This window comes from Ipomoea triloba, chromosome 6 (assembly GCF_003576645.1).
Source record: "Ipomoea triloba cultivar NCNSP0323 chromosome 6, ASM357664v1".
NCBI lineage: Eukaryota > Viridiplantae > Streptophyta > Magnoliopsida > Solanales > Convolvulaceae > Ipomoea > Ipomoea triloba.
In genome coordinates, this window is record NC_044921.1 from 15,104,174 (window position 1) to 15,121,072 (window position 16,899).

Genomic DNA, 16,899 nt, shown 5'->3' on the forward strand with positions numbered 1-16,899 from the left:
GTATTTGCAGGAGAAAAGTTTCTCCAAAAACTTGGCTTCCCAATAGTTTTGTGCTTGAGAAGTAACTTTTTCCTTGCAAAAAATCATGAAAAAAATCTTTGGGTGCTCTTGTTTTCTCAAAAAGTTTTTTTTTTTTTTTTTAAAGTAGTCCTTTACAGGCCGAGATGGGCGCTATCGTTTCCTCAAGCAATGCAGTGTTATTTTGTTTCCTTTTCTCATTTAGTGGATCCCACCAAAATTTTTGTTTTGAAAGAAAAAAATCCACAAAAAAAACTTCACCTCTCATTTGTTAAAAAAATCACACTAATTTTTTTACTCCAAAAAATTCTATTGTGATTGTTCTAAGGCATCTTCAACTATGTAGATAAGAGGAAACGAAAAGGGGAAAAAATGAGAGAAAATGATTATGGGAATGGAAGCATAATCTTCCGAGACAACTTCTTTTTCAAAAGTTATCTAAGAAGGCGCATGACGTGTAAGCGACTCACACCAGTCACGTGTCACTCACGTGCCACAAATGATGCGCAGTGGGGTGGGGATAGCCTGTCCCCACTCACTACTATGTTATATAATTTTTTTTTCTTTTATTTGAAACCAAGATGTTTAATGGTTTTGTTTTTTGTAAAATAATAATATTGTTATATAAATTTATTTTTATTTAAACTAGTAATTAGAAATTATAATTATTGAGTTAAAATTATTAATTATAGATAAGTGAATAAAATAATAGATGATGCGTAGGAGTGTGAAAGAGTAGAGCCCACAAAAAAGAAGACAAGGGGAGAAAGATTGGAGAGAAAATTGGAGAGGTGATGATAATGTGATAGGGAGGAATTCGACTCACAAATTGAGGAAAAAAGGGAGAACCATTGTTGATGCCCTAAGAGAGTAAAACTCTCGCCATGTATTTTGATTTTATTGGTGCATGAAGAAAAAAAAGTAATAAAAACTATATAATCCACATTTTTTTAATGTATCAAACTATCAAAGTGTCACATATAAGTAGAGAATAGAAAATTGAGTAGAAAGTGGAGTATGTGTAGTATTATTCAATGATGAATATGAGTAATGCTTCTTACAGACTTACACAGCTTAGGAATGCAAAATTGAAGCTCGTATGGATCGAACAACTCAGTTAGTTCTTGTGTAGTAGATTGTGAGAAAGGAATGCAATGTTCAAAAATGGGTATAAAATTATTTATTTATAGACATTATTTTGAGTTAGATTAATTAACAATTTGAGTTGATTAAGTGCCAATTTGAATTCTCCTATGTAGGAAATTAATTTTGTATAAGAGAAGTTACATCGCTCAAGTGTTTTATACTAATTGTTTTAGTTCTTGACTTTTTATCATTGTAATATATACCTCCGAATATTTAAAAAAAAAAAATTGATTCACAGATTGGACATGAAAAAAGAGGTTTGAAAGGATATTGAAAAAGTTTTTTTTTTTTTTTTTTTTTACATTAAATAAAGCATGCGTGTTTAGAATAATGCAAATATTTTGTACTTAAAAATATAAAATATATTAGTCAAATGTGTCGAGGCTCAAATTCATAACCTCTCATTTAAAAAAATTAATTAATGTCATTAGACCATAAAGTCATTCGCTAATAAGCTTAGTTATCTAACAACAGACAATTGATATCGTGGACCAGGGTGCACAATACCCCGTACCAAAATGTTAGATGATGAGTTCTGTGTATTCTAGGTAATCGTTCTGTGTATTCTAGGCAATCATTCTGTGTATTCTAGGTAATCGTTCTGTGTATTCTAGGCAATCATTCTGTGTATTCTAGGTAACCGTTCTGTGTATTCATGTTAGTACCACATGTTGTGATGTGTTTGTGCATTCGAATGTTTAGGAGGATGAGTTTTGTGTATTTTGTGTCAATATTCTATGTATTCATGTTATTAACACATGTTGTGATGTGTTTGTGCATTCGAATGTTAGGAGGATGAGTTCTGTGTATTTTGTGTCAATATTCTGTGTATTCTAGGCAAACGTTCTGTGTATTCTAGACAAACGTTCTGTGTATTATAGATAATGAATTCCCTAGAGTCATTCGCATCCGCGTCCACTAACATCGAAACGACGTCGTTTCGGACCAGGGTCCATAATCCACTGTAGACCCGGTCCATGATATAACGATGGCTAACCACACAAGCTTAGTTATCTAACAATTGGAACAGGTGAAATTTACTTTTAAATATTTAATTGAAAGGTCCGTTACAAAATGGCATAGGGCCCATTTAGTTTTTTTTTTTTTTTTTTTTTTTTTTTTTTGGGTGGGGGTTGAGGGGTGAGTTCAAATCAATAGAAAACGAACAAATGGTTGAATAGAATGTTGTACTATTCTAAAACAAAATGACGGCAATGAAACTAACCTATATTATATAGACCCCAAATGACCACCATGCTACTACATTGCTAGAGTAAAAAGTAAAAGAATCTTAATTCCAAAATGAAATTTTAAATCACAAATGGATGAATTCTATTCTTTCATATGATGGACTTCTTTTCAACTACTTTTCTCTCCTACATTATTATTATTATTATTATTATTAAATGATACATTTTTATGAGCTGTTGTGAATTGGTAAAAAAAAAGAGATTGAATATGAAAATCTAGACTAAATGTAAAAGAAAATAACTGCTCGCTGGAGTTTTGTCAAAAAAAAAAAGAAGCTAAAAAGATGGTCACTAGTTGACGATGACTCTCAATGAGCTCAATTACTGCTACACAAGAAGCACACCATCTTTACTTTTTTATTGTTATTATATATTTTTTTCATACGTCTCACTAAATAGAAAAAACTCTAAATTCTACAAACTTTTTCTTCTCTTGAGCCTTCTCTCTTTCATATTATAAAAAAAATATACAAAAACTTTTTTAAAAAATACAATTGATGGAAATTTTATCTATCACATTGAGATGTGTGACAATTACTATTTGTGCCTGATCCCTCATACCTCAGCAATGTAACAAATTTTCAACATTATGTCTAACAAAAAATCCCAGGATTCAAAGCAAATTAAAGTCACTCTAGTCTCAAATATTGTCAATTCATTTGGAAAAACAAGTTTTTAAAAATTGCACATAATTCATTGTTGACCATTAATTATATTGGATTGGTGGATTTTAATTGTTTTGCATGCACATATAAGCTAAGATTGGTTTCAAAATTGTGTGTGTTTTTTTTTTTTTTCAATCTCAACTAAGTTAAAAGTTGAATTCCTGTGTAATAGATTTACAAAGACAAACCACATAAGAGAGATAAATCATATTATAAAGATTCTGTCTGTTAGGCTCAACTAAGAGAGTGTTGACAAAAATCAAACTCGTGACCTTTAAATACAAAGAATCATGTTTCACTCAATTGTCATATGATTTACCCTTTTGGTCCTGGCAACTCTAATTGTTACTAAAACCACGAGGACCATAAACACAACATAATTTAATCCTTGAAGCCAATATATGTGAATGCAAAACAATTAAGAACAAAAAACATTGCTTAGCTATAACTTATGAACTAAAATGTAATTTATTATGCAAATTGTTTTAAAAGAAAAAGGTTGGGTGAGTGATAGGGGAAGGAATTGAAAAAGGTTAAAGAAAATGGTGGGAATTGAAAGCAAAGATTGGTGTGATATAGGTGCAGGAAAAGTCATGTTTGTGCTGTGGGATTGCCAATGCTAAAGGGAAAGGGTGAATGAGATTGAATGTGATGTTTCTCATCATTGCCACATGTCCTTCCCAACTCCCTCTTCTTGTCCTAATCCCAAGACATCTACTACGGACTATTTCTTAATTCATTCATTTGTTCAATCATTTTTAACCCTAAACGGCTAAACCCTCTCTAATTACATCCTTTCATCCTCTAGTCCAAATTTGTTCTTACAGTCACAATTCTCTTTGGTATGTTGTGAACTGCTTTTAAATTTCCTAGTTTGAAACGCCTGGGAGCCATCCGCCCTTCCAATAACGGGGATCAAAAGTGAAATATTTCTAAAACTTAAATTCATTTTAGAGATATAACACAATATAAGTGTTAAAAAAAAAATAACACAATATAAGTTAAAATTACGGGGTAGAAAAATAGTGGTATTATTACTCGGGACGCTAAGCCCTAAATGTCTAGCCCCAAGCTTGTCCCGCATTTTTCGCGAGGCGGGACAGGCTAAGCCTCTTTTGATGGCTCTAGTCACCGGGTCCTAACCCTCATGTTTCACCTGAGCCAATTCCACTTCAGATTAGTTGGACGCCCAGACACCAACTCAAGAACATTTGTGACTATGGTCATGGGCGGAGCCACCTGCATGGTGCAAGGAGCCCTGGCCCCTCCAATTTTTTTAATAGTATAATAATACTTATTTTTTGTGTTCTCCCTCCTCACAATATTTGGTCCATTCTAAACAATCTTGCAGATTAAGTTTCATATTTTTTAGACTTTTCACAATATCAATTCTTATTTTCTTTAAGGAGTAACCTGGTCATTTTTCATGTCTTTGAAGCTTTGAATCTCTTGATAAATTAATGGTATTGTATATTTTTATTTCTCTTCAAGCACTTAAAAGCATCATTCTCTTAATAAATGCATTAATGGCGGCTTCGGTCTTCCAAGTCAAAGAAGGGGATGATTACATATGCAAAGAATTAAATATATAATATAGATATTAATTTAAAACAAAGAATTTAATTATTCACTCTTAAATCGTAATAGGCCCACTGTACCATCTAATCTTGGCTCCGCCCCTTGACTATGGTTGGTCAAGAATATGTTGTGTCGATAGAGGTCCAACGAATGGAAAACTGTGTCTGAGAGCCTTAGACCAATATGCTTAATCCAGGAAAAGTGCACTTGGGGACCCCACTTAGAAGCTCGAGGCTATTTTATCTTTTTTCGAGGGTAAATGGGGGACTTGACCCAAACATCAAAGTAATCAATCCATGGTCGCGGCTGTGCGCGCCAGCCTCAACCTTGGCATTTCCTAATGGTGGTACGGGGCTTACCCTCACTCACTACCTGGCAGAAGAGCCTATTCTTGGCTTATTTCATGCACATTAGTACCCGGATCATGGCCCCCGGGCTAGGATGCCTAACTAGGCCGTCATCCACAAAAAAAAAAAAACCAAAAAAAAAAACCAAAAAAAAAAAACACACAAAAACAAAAACAGTGCGTTTTTTGTGCATTTGGCATCCTCAATTTTTGTATTCTTCATGATAAAAAGATGAAAGTATGTAAGTTAAATATTTTAATTATTTAATTTTATTCAAAATTTTAAAATTATTAATTCAATAACTAACCTTAGCTAGGAATTTTTTTGATAGGTGAATAACAATATAATTTCTTGTATTTTGATGCTACAATTGCAATATCAAATACTCTTAATTATTTTCATTACTGTTGTTTATGAATAAAGAAGTTTTTTAAAGTTGAAGTTTACTTATGGTCAAGTATATTGTAAAAAAGACTCAATGGATTGGTGAATGATGTAAATCTAACTATGTCCGAAGAAGACACTTTTCAAGTGAAAATTTGAATGATAAACTTTTTATAGACTATTATATATTTTGGTATAATATAATATATCTTTTATATATTTAGAATTATACAAAAAGGGGTCCATGTTGAATTTTCGCACAGGACCCCAATTTTCTTAGAAACGGCCCTGCTTAAGAGAGGTCGTGGGTGCTCAGGACATCTCATGGTCTAACCAAAAAAATATAACACTCAAAGAATGAGAATCATTAATGATTAATAATGAGCTCTTATCAAGGTAAAAAAAAATTAAAAAAAAAAAAAGTTCATGATGATAACTTATTAACTCTATGTTGTCTTATTCTCCCTATAATTTCACCACTAAACTTTTATTTTGTATCTACTTCAGTGGAATTTTGACATCTTTCTAAACAAAATATAACATGATTTATAATAAATTTCATATCATTATTTGTCCAACATAATCCCATGACTATGTATACAATTTGTCCCAAAACAATATCCCAATATCTCTGCATGCATGTGTGTATGTATAGACACATATATACATGCATGCATATAGATATAATTAAGATGACACTTTACCAAACTACTTTAAATACACTCTTTAACAATGGTTTTTTTTTAAAGTTCAGACATTGGTCTAGTGGATAAGAAGTCTCACTCAAGACTTGTTTCAAGTAGCAGGGTGAATGTTTGATCCTTGATACAAATATTAAGGATTTTGGGGTTAGAATGGACTTCTTGTGCATAGAAATGTACAGCTTCATTTGGAGTGAGTTTATGGATCCGGAAAATATGGATTAAAAAAATTTTTTTTTGGGGGGGGGGGGGGGGGGGGGGGGGGGGGGGGGGGGGGGGGGGGGGGGGNGGGGGGGGGGGGGGGGGGGGGGTTTGTATAAGTTTGTATGAATCTATTGTTTGAGAGCTTGGTGTATGGAGGTAGTACCTTAATTAGTGATTTTCAAAATCCATGCTAGTCATGTAGTTACAGCTAGGTATTTTGGTGTGCCATCTGATCTCTCTCTGATCTAGGGCAACAAGGATTCATTATTTGTTTCCCTGTTTGAAAATTGATTTTGCTCCCCACAAATGATCAGCAACTAAAGTTATTTGGTCACATAATAATTTTGTTCTTTCACTTTCCATTCACTAAAGTTGGATTAATAAGATATGATGGCATGCTAGTGAGTTTTCCATCATTACCTTGTTTGAATTTTGTGTGTCCTTTGGAGTGAAGTGGAGGAACATGAAGTTTCACCTGACCAACCAACCTCACCAATCTCAAGAAATAGTTCATACTACTGCAAATCATTCTTATTGTTTTTTGTAATTAATATTATATTTTATAACATATCAAGAAAGTAAATCCACCCAAATTCATGGTTATATAAAATATGTTACCAATTTTTAAAAGTATATTTAATTAGTGAATTTACATTATGTGTGTTATCATAATTAAAGCATGTGCTCCATCTCAACTAAAAGCCTAAGCTAATAGTTAGACTGCACATATTATATCTATGCTCACACTCATAATATTAACTGTGATGCATTTGTGCATTTCACCTAGAGTATTTTTGAACACGTAGCAGTACATTTATACATACATGGTGATGCAGATCAGCATGTTCGTGTAAGCGATTAGTCCACATGTGAACTAGACCCTCTATATATATATATATATATCAAGAGTAATGCTTCTTGTAAAAAATGTGAAATAATCTCTTCCATGGTATTGGGTTGTTCAATGGCTGAAAATAAAAGAAAAAAAAATGTTAGAAGAGTTTGTAATAATTACAAAAATGATACTATATTTTTTCATTATTTTTCATTACTGATCAACTCAGATTGGACAGGTGAGATTAGTTTACATTTTTTTTATATGAAGCATTATGTTCATATGATTCTATATATATAGCTTTTAACCTTTTAAATACTTAGAATGGGTGTGGTCCACTTTGAAAGATAAAAATTAAAAAGAAAATTACATTTTATATAATTTTTTTTCTTAAAGTTTGTGTTAAATAAGATTATCTTTATTTTTTGAGGAGTAAAAGTAACCCATAATAAATAAGTCAAAACTAAATTTTGGAATATTTATTCACGTTGTATTATAATCTTAGTGAATAAACATAAATTGGTGGAGTAAGTGGGTTGAATTGGTAATTAAAATAAAATATTAAACACCAAATCGTTCTTGATCTATGGAGTGGCCTGTTGGTAGCTAGCTGGATTGCAATTTTTTTCTTCACACATCTGCCGAGAGATTTTCATGGATATATAATATATTCTTTTACTGTCAAAATAATCCATGCACTTTTCAAAGATAGATGTAAATTTGTCGTAAAAGCAATGTTACACTATCTCCTTAATTTTTCAATTGTTATACCATGTATTCGGATTCATATTTCATTGTGATTCTGATACAAATAAATAATTAACGCATTCTGTACATATAAATAAATAATTTATAATTGCTGGCACATAATATGATATATAGCTACAGGTACAGAAATTGTCAACTGCAAGTACAGAATGTGTCCACTACAGATACAGAATCTAAAAGTTATTTTTAAATCAGGGTCTACAATGCAATCTAGGTAGACCTTGGTCCATAGTATAATTTGCCTTAATTTTATCCCTTAATTTTCACCTATTTACGTAATAATAATTGATTTGTTCTTTTTAAATTTAATTTGATTAATAAATAAAATATTTATATATTTTTTGGCATAAGTGAAGTTGGTCAATTAATGACATCTAATGAATAAGACTAATTTTAATTCATAAGTAAGCATTAATAGGGGAAATTAGGAGAGAAAAATATCATTATTCTTGCTGAATTAGGCCACATCTAATAAATAATTTATGAAATTTAAAATTATTCCAAAAATTTTGACTTAATTAGATAAATATTTGAAATAAACTCATGTGATTGAATTAACATTTAAAATTCTTTATTCAAGTTGAGCTTTTATCATTATTTTCCATTGTAATACGTTAAATATTGCTGTTAAAATATCCAATACAAGTGAATTTGATAGATTAATGAATGTATTGAGTTTGGTGGTAATTAATGGTTAGGCTTTTACAATTGTAAATGTTTATATAAACATAATTAGTTGTACACTTTTAATTTTAAATATATACTAGAGTTTAACTTAACTGTTTGAAACAATTGATAAACAAATTGCTAATGTTGTAACTATAAGATCAGAAGTTTGACTCTTATAAATGGCACGTGTTTAGCCAAATTTGAATTGATATTGACTCTTGTAGTGATGTGGTATACTGAGTTTTTTCCTGACAATAATTTTGATTTTTTTATTATATATTATTTTAAAAAAATGGATTGAAATAAATAAATAAATGAATGAATATATGAAACAATATGGGAATCATAAAAAAGGATAAACCTTGGAATCTTGGAGTGAGGGTATGGGAGATTCCATGCAGATTTACCCTCTTAGCTTTTACCTAAAGTAAATTCTGAGTCTGGAAAACCCTATATATAGAATTATATGAGAACACACACTGTATAATTTATGTGCCAAATTTGTTCAAAACTTTTACTAAATTTGGTATAATTTAATGTATTTTCAATTGATTAATTTATTGTGGTATTGATTAATTCAGAGGAGTCACTAATTAAATTAAAGGCTAATTGCCAAAGACCTTATGGTCTAGTGGCACCTGGTGTCCGGTTTACACTCTCACATGTACGATGGGAGTGGGTTCGAGCCTCATTTGAAAATTTGAAAAATATTCAATAATTACTTATTAGTTGTATTATATTATAATTGACTGTTATTAGTATAGTTATTGGTTTAAAATATTGTAATTAAATAATTATATAGATTGTATCAACAAAAGAAATTTGATAAAGATACTCTTTTTAATTATTGATTAAAAACTATAACCTGACTTAATCAATCATTTATATATATATATAGGGTTTGCATGTTGCATAGAGATTAGATTAGAAGGAGATGAAGTTTGATAAATCAAAGATAGATGGGATTTTTGTTCCTCAAACACAAAAGGTGGTCAAAGCCAATGATTTTGTAGCCAATTATGGTGGATAGAATCTCATGAGAAAATTGTAAGATGAGAGACAAATTATATCACACTCACACCTAAAATTCCCCTTTTTCTATCTTTTCGTACCACTATTAGATTATTACACACACTAAAGCATTGCTATCATTTCTCCTTTTCCTCCCCCTCTCTACTACATGCTACATACCAAAATAATTAAAGATTAATATTATATTGTTCAATATACACAAACACATATATTACATAATGTAAGACTTCAATGCCGCCTCAGCTCCTAACTATTCTAGTATTGTCATGCACAAATTAAAAAAAGCATTATAAAAGACAATTCTGAAAGAAATTATCTTTATTTTTTCATTTTAGAAAAAAAGACATGCAGAATATGAAGCACCAAAGAGTTACAATCAGGTACAACCATGCATGTTTTAAACTATCAACATTGATTTCCACAATATTTTGTGCTTGCAATCGACGAAGTATATTATGGTCAATTGTACCTAATTAATACAAAAGGTATCAGTGTCAACAAACATGTTAGAAAAGACACAACACACATATACCTATAGAATTATATGAGAACACACACTTAAGTGCGAACATGCAGTCATGCACCAGGCAAAATTACAACCCGTACATCTTATAACATGTAAAAGTACACTAAATAACGTAACATATGCATCCTACGATATATATATACAGGGGTTGGTTCAAATAAGAACAACCCCCTTCTACAAAAAGTGATGACTGATCACAACTATCCAATTCAACATGTTTCATCTATGATTGAAGGTTTTAGTAAAAACTTTAAAAAAAAGGAAAAAAAACAGGGGCTCAATTGTTTAATTATTACAAAATTTCAAGTTTGCAATATTTATAAAACTAATCCCACCACTTTCTCCTTATTTTTTCAGCAACTCCGAACCATTGATCTACTCATCTACCTAATGGATAATAGTAGTTATCACTTTTTACATTAGAGTTTCTTCTCACTTGAACTCCCCCCCCCCCCTCACTCACACACACACACACACACGAGATCATAAGAGAACCAACCTCCCCATAAGTCTATGAGAATCAATTTGGTGTATTAAAAAAATATATCTATCAATGAGATTAATTGAGGGAATTTAAAACGCGGGTGTACATATAGAGCATTATGATGTGTGCATATTAAGCACGTCCCTATGTTGCACACAACACATGCTTAATATGCACAATTACATATTAAAATGCTCTATATGCACACATGGGTATTTAATTCTCCTAATTAATCTCACCCATAGATCTATTTTTTTAATGCATCATATTCGTTTTTATGTACTCATGAGATGTTGGTTCTAATAGGAACATCACTATATATATATATATATATATATATATAAAAGTCATTGGATATGAATTGATTAATGAGCGAGTCATGCAAAAATCCAAAGGAATAAAAGGTTCGTGGCCTACTCTCTGAAAAGCCATTACACTTTAATTTCAGTATAGTATATATTATACACATGCGCATGAGCCCTAACTAACACTAGCACTACTAATATAGTCGATTTTATGATATTATTATTCTATAGAGACTCAAATTATAATTTGAATGTCAAATCAACTATCGTACTGGCATTCCTTCATAATAATTATTAGAGTGTAACTTAATTAGGGCAAACATTGATAATCGTAGGTAAATAGAATCTCAAAATTTTTCTCAAGAAATAGTAGGAATTTTGAAGTCATAATATTTATTTATAAGTTTGAATATTAGTATTATAAACAATTCTGGAGAAGATTATGTGGTAATCTCTAATCGCTTTTGTAGAATACCAGTACTTTATAATTTTATAAGTTTGAACCAAAATTTAAAGGTCCTTTACGGCTCTTATCCTAGAGAATGATATAGAAGGTAAATCATAAATGTATATTAACTGACCTACAAGCTATAAAATGCATATATAATTAATTTTGAAGTATATTGTATGTCTATTTGACATACTCTATATTAAATTGTACAGTACAACTGTATTTCTTTTGCCATGGTGTGCCTCACATTGGAAGAGGAATGGAGCTTAACATGTGCATGCTAATTCGGCATGATTCTAAACAATCATTATCTTTTAAAGTAAAATGAATAAATAAACAAATAAAGAAAAATTATCATAACTTGCAAGTTGATGACAAAAACTTAAAAAATACCATTTTCTTTTTTGTTTTATGTATTTTTTAAAAAATGAATAAGTGTAAAATAAGTCATTTTGATTTACAAAAAAGTGTGTTGCCGTTATCCGAAAGTGCACTTTAAGCATAGCTATCAAAGTGACCCTAATTGACAAAAGACCATACTGAGGTTGCATATATATACTTGACCAGCTCAAACATAAAAGGCCAATATATAGACAACTCTCACGATAAGTCAAACTTAATTAGAATATTGTGGTTATAACACTAATCGTTCGACCAACTTAATTATGGTTGTCTCTGTGAAGTAAACCACTTAAATACACCAAAAAAAAATAAAAAATGCAACGCACTAGTCTATCCAACTTTTAAAAAAAAATACAATTGACTCCCTCAACAAATCAAACTCGTCAGACTAAAATGACCGATTCGGAGATTAATTGCACTTTTTAAAATTAGATGACCCAATTATATCTTCGTTCTTCAGGTGTGCTTAGATGACTTTTTTTTTTTTTTTTTTTTTTTAAATTTCAACTTTTTTTAGGTTCTCCTCATTTTATGATGCCATCAGTATTCATTATCAGACTGTTATCAAGAAGTACAGGTTTAGTATTCTTCCCGTCTGCTATTTATAATGCAACACTAAACAATAATTTTTATTTATTTATTTTGGTCCATTAAATGAATACCGATGACATCATGGCTGAATATTGTAGAGTCCTTCCAAACCCCCTTGATTATCCATTTGTCCTTCCTATATTACTGGTTGATGAGATTTTAAAACAAGGCAAAAATTTCTGTGAGACCGTCTCACTGTGAGACAGGTCGAGTCAAGATGTAAATGTAATATTTATATGCATAAATGTCATACTTATATGTTCAAATGTAACACTAATCAGAAATAAATTTTTTGTTACTTATAAGGATAAACATAATACTTTTAAGGGAACAATACTTTTACATTTCGATTTAAAAGTATTACATTTTTCTTCAAAAGTACTATATTTTCCCTTATAAGTAAGGGGCATTTGTCAACATTACTTATTATGAAAGATGTATTACTTTTTCTCTTATAAGTAACAAAAGTTGTATTCTTGATTAGTATTATATTTGAGCATATAAGTATGACATTTGCATATTGCTTCGATACGACCCGACCCGTCTCACGAATAAAGATCCGTGAGACGGTCTCACACAAGTGTGTTCATAAAACTTTCATAATTTTTGTGCATTCATGATATGTAAACTACATCCATAATGCAATGTGAACTCTTGATATGTGTTTATTTATATTATGCTGAAGTTTATTTTTAGTGTGTTACAAATTTATTTTGACTTAAAATATAATAAAAATGAACTTGTATAATATATAATGTACATTATACCAATTAAAAATAACATGTAATATATTAAAAATAAACCTGTAATATATCAAAAATGAACCCCTATTTAATCTATTTTACAATATAGATCTAAGGGTGCAAGATATAATTTGTCTTTTTTTTTTTTTTTTGAAGGAGTTGCTAGTGTTTGTTTTACTAAGTGGATTCATATGTGAATTCCCTCTCCAAGATCAAATTAGGCATTAATGTTTCGCAGTTATTATATGTACCATAACAAAAAGTATATTTTTGATATATTAAAAGTGTATTATTCGTATACTGAACGCCAATTGTTATGCCATGGACCCGGGTCCACCTTGCAAGGTGGACTTGGGTCCATGTTCATAATTTCATAACTCCATGTTAATAATTTCATAACTCCATGCTCATAGTTTCATAACTTCACGTTCACAATTTCATAATTTCATGTTCACAATTTCATAGCTCTATGTCTACAATTTCATAGCTCTATGTTCACAATTTCATAACTCTATGCTCACAATTTCATAATTCTATGTTCAACAATATAACACAATTTTTGAATCTATACAACAAAATTATGAATATAGAGTTCAAAAATTTTGAATATTTAGTAATGTAATTTGGTGTATTGAAATCTAAAACTATGAATATAGAGTTCTGGAATTGCGAACATAAAGTTCTAAATTTGTGAACATAGATTCAAGGTGGACCCGGATCCATTGTATAATTTGACATTGAATGTACACTATATAAAATAATGTGGTCCACACAATAATATTTGTTAATCAATCATTATTGTGTGGACCATACTATTAAATAATGCACATTCAATATAAAAATAATGTACATTCAATATAAAAATAATGTACATTATATTCAGGGGATGTGCATTATTTGTGTACTGAATGTACATTATTTTTATACTATAAAAATAATGTACATTTAGTACAAAAATAATGTACATTTAGTACATTAAAAATGTACATTTGATTATGGTCCACATAACTGTGTGGACCATAATTTGCCTTTGTTAATGTCCATGGCCTTTTAATTTTAAACCCAGTACTCGAAGATCCAGAAAGATTGAACAAAGGCCTAGTACAAGCTATCATTGTTCGAGGACTTACCCCAAGACTAATGTTTAAACCCAGCCCAGTTATATCTTGGACCGGGGTAGTTTGGCAAATTATGCTGTGGACCCAGGTCCACCTTGCAAGGTGGACATGGGTCCAAAACTACGTCGTTTTTGTCTCTTTCTTCTTCTTCTTTTTTTTTTAAAATAAATTAGTAAACATATTGCTGAATATAGAGTTGTCCAAAAATGTGTGAATGTAGAGGTTTCAAAGTGTGAATGTAGAGTATAGGAATCGTGAATGTACAGTTATGATTGTGTGAATGTAGAGTTGCCCAGAAATGTGTGAATGTGAAGGTTTCAAATTGTGAATATAGAACGTAGAAATCGTGAATGTAGAGTTATGCATGTGTGAATCTGTAATAGAGTTAAGAAGTTCTAGCAACTTGTAGCCATGTAATGTGTGAATATGAAGTTTTTAAGTTGTGAATATGGAGTATAGGACCTGTGAATATAGAGTTTTGAATGTGTGAATGCATAACAGTGGTAATATAGTTACTAAACATATAATCTTGTAATGTGTGAATGTAGAGTTTACAAAGTGTGAATGTAGAGTATCATATAATCATGTAATGTGTGAATGTAGAGTTTACAAAGTGTGAATGTAGAATATAGTGTATGTGAATGTGGAGTTTACAAAGTGTGAATGTAGAGTATAGTGCATGTGAACGTAGAGTATAGTGTATGTGAATGTAGACCCAGGTCCACCTTGCAAGATGGACCTGGGTCCTCGGCATAACAACTGGGGTAATAACATCAACCAAGTAATAATCAAAATATATCAAACAATCCAAAACTTCTATGCCTAAATTCCTTTTCATTTTAATTTATTTTTCTTATTTTCTTTCTTATAAATAAAATTAGGTAAATTATGCCGTGGACCTAGGTCTACCTTGCAAGGTGGACCTGAGTCCAATACTACGCCATTTCACTATTTTTATTTTTTTATTTTTAAAAAAAATTACTAAACATATAGCCCTGAAATGTGTGAATTTGGAAGTTTCAAATTGTGAATATGGAGTATAGAATTTGTAAATGTAGAGTTATGAATGTGTGAATCTGTAGTAGAGTTAACAGAGTTCTAACAACTTGTAGCCGTGTAATGTGTGAATGCGGAGTTCCCAAGTTGTGAACATGGAGTATAAGACCTGTAAATATAGAGTTTTGAATGTGTGAATTAACAGTAGTAATATAGTTACTAAATATATAGCCCTGTAATGTGTGAATGTGGAGTTTTCAAATTGTGAATATGGAGTATGGGGGTCTGTGAATGTAGAGTTTGTGTTCTGTTGCGATGAGAAGCCGTTAACGCCGTTAATTTTTTTTTTTTTTTAAATTGTGAAACGGCGTCGTATTGGACCCAGGTCCACAGCATAATAACTGATAAAATTAATGTATAGAGAATATTATATCATTGAAAATTTCTAATTGAGATATTTAAAATTTAAATGACACCTATATTAATATACATTTTTATTTCAATTTTTTATCATTGAGAATTTCTAATTGAGATATTTTTATTTCCATTTGAGATGAACTGTAGTATCAGTTATGTATATTTAATAGAGCGTTTCTCTCACTAATTGAAACGACGTCGTTTTGTGACCAATCCACAATGCATGTGGTCACAATGCATTGTTGACCATGGTCCACGGTATAACGACTACGACAAGGATGTTTGATCCTTCAATGAGGACGATGATACTCGTCTAGTTCCATATCTCTTTTTAGTACAAAAATAATGATACAACAACAACAATTATAGCCGGATTTTAGGGCGTGCAAGATGGACAACGACACAACCTCAATTTTTAGAGAGCCCAATTTGTAGAGATAACTTGAAGTAAAAATAATGCATTTTATGGTTTTAAGGATTGCGCTAGGGAATCATCTATTTATAAGAACCGGGCCACCAAAATTTAAAACAAAAACCGGCACTTACAACAACAACAACAACATCATTATTATTATTATTATCATTATTATTATTATTGTTGTTGTTGTTGTTGTTGTTGTTGTTATGCAACACTAGTAGAGAATTGACTCAAAAAATGCAATAATGCGATGCCTAAAGTAAGTGCACATCCATTTTTTAAGGCGACAGTCCAGGAGGCAGAAGCGGTTAAGTCGTGTTTGGTGAATTATGAGCGCATGTCTGGACAAACAGTCAATTATGGGAAATCATGTAATGTGGCAGCTGTTTTTCATGTTCAGCAGGCTAATACCATTGGCCGGTACTTGGGGCTCCCGATGGGGATAGGACGAAATAAGCGTGAAGTTTTTTCGTTTATTGAAGCCAAGCTTAAACATCGACTAGGGGGGTGGAACAAGAAGTTTCTTTCGCGAGCCGGAAAGGAGATATTGCTTAAAAGTGTCGCCCAAGCTCTACCTACTTATACAATGAGCATTTATTGTGTCCCTCTTTGGTTGTGTGAGCGCCTTGAACGTTTGATGAATAAGTTTTGGTGGACTACCAGTGGAGGGGGAATTAGGTGGATGTCATGGAGACGCATGTGTGGCCCGAAGGACGCAGGATAACTTTAATGTTGCTCTGTTGGCAAAACAAGCTAAGGATGGAGATTATTGACTAGCCCCAATTCTTTGGTTGCAAGAGTTGATTTTCTCGATGCTAATATAGGTGCAAACCCAAGCTTCTGTTGGAGGT

General features: G+C 31.3%; 1 protein-coding gene across 1 annotated transcript; it reads left to right on the forward strand.

The window, feature by feature from the left end:
* Positions 1-16,298: 16,298 nt before the first annotated feature.
* Positions 16,299-16,772, forward strand: LOC116023535. The gene has a single exon (XM_031264535.1). The coding sequence runs from the start codon at positions 16,299-16,301 to the stop codon at positions 16,770-16,772; it is 474 nt and encodes a 157-aa protein (XP_031120395.1).
* The last annotated feature ends 127 nt before the right edge of the window (positions 16,773-16,899 follow it).

What these genes read in the sequence shown, in the direction of transcription:
- LOC116023535 (XM_031264535.1), top strand. Translation starts at nt 16,299, where the DNA reads ATGCCTAAAGTAAGTGCACATCCATTTTTTAAGGCGACAGTCCAGGAG.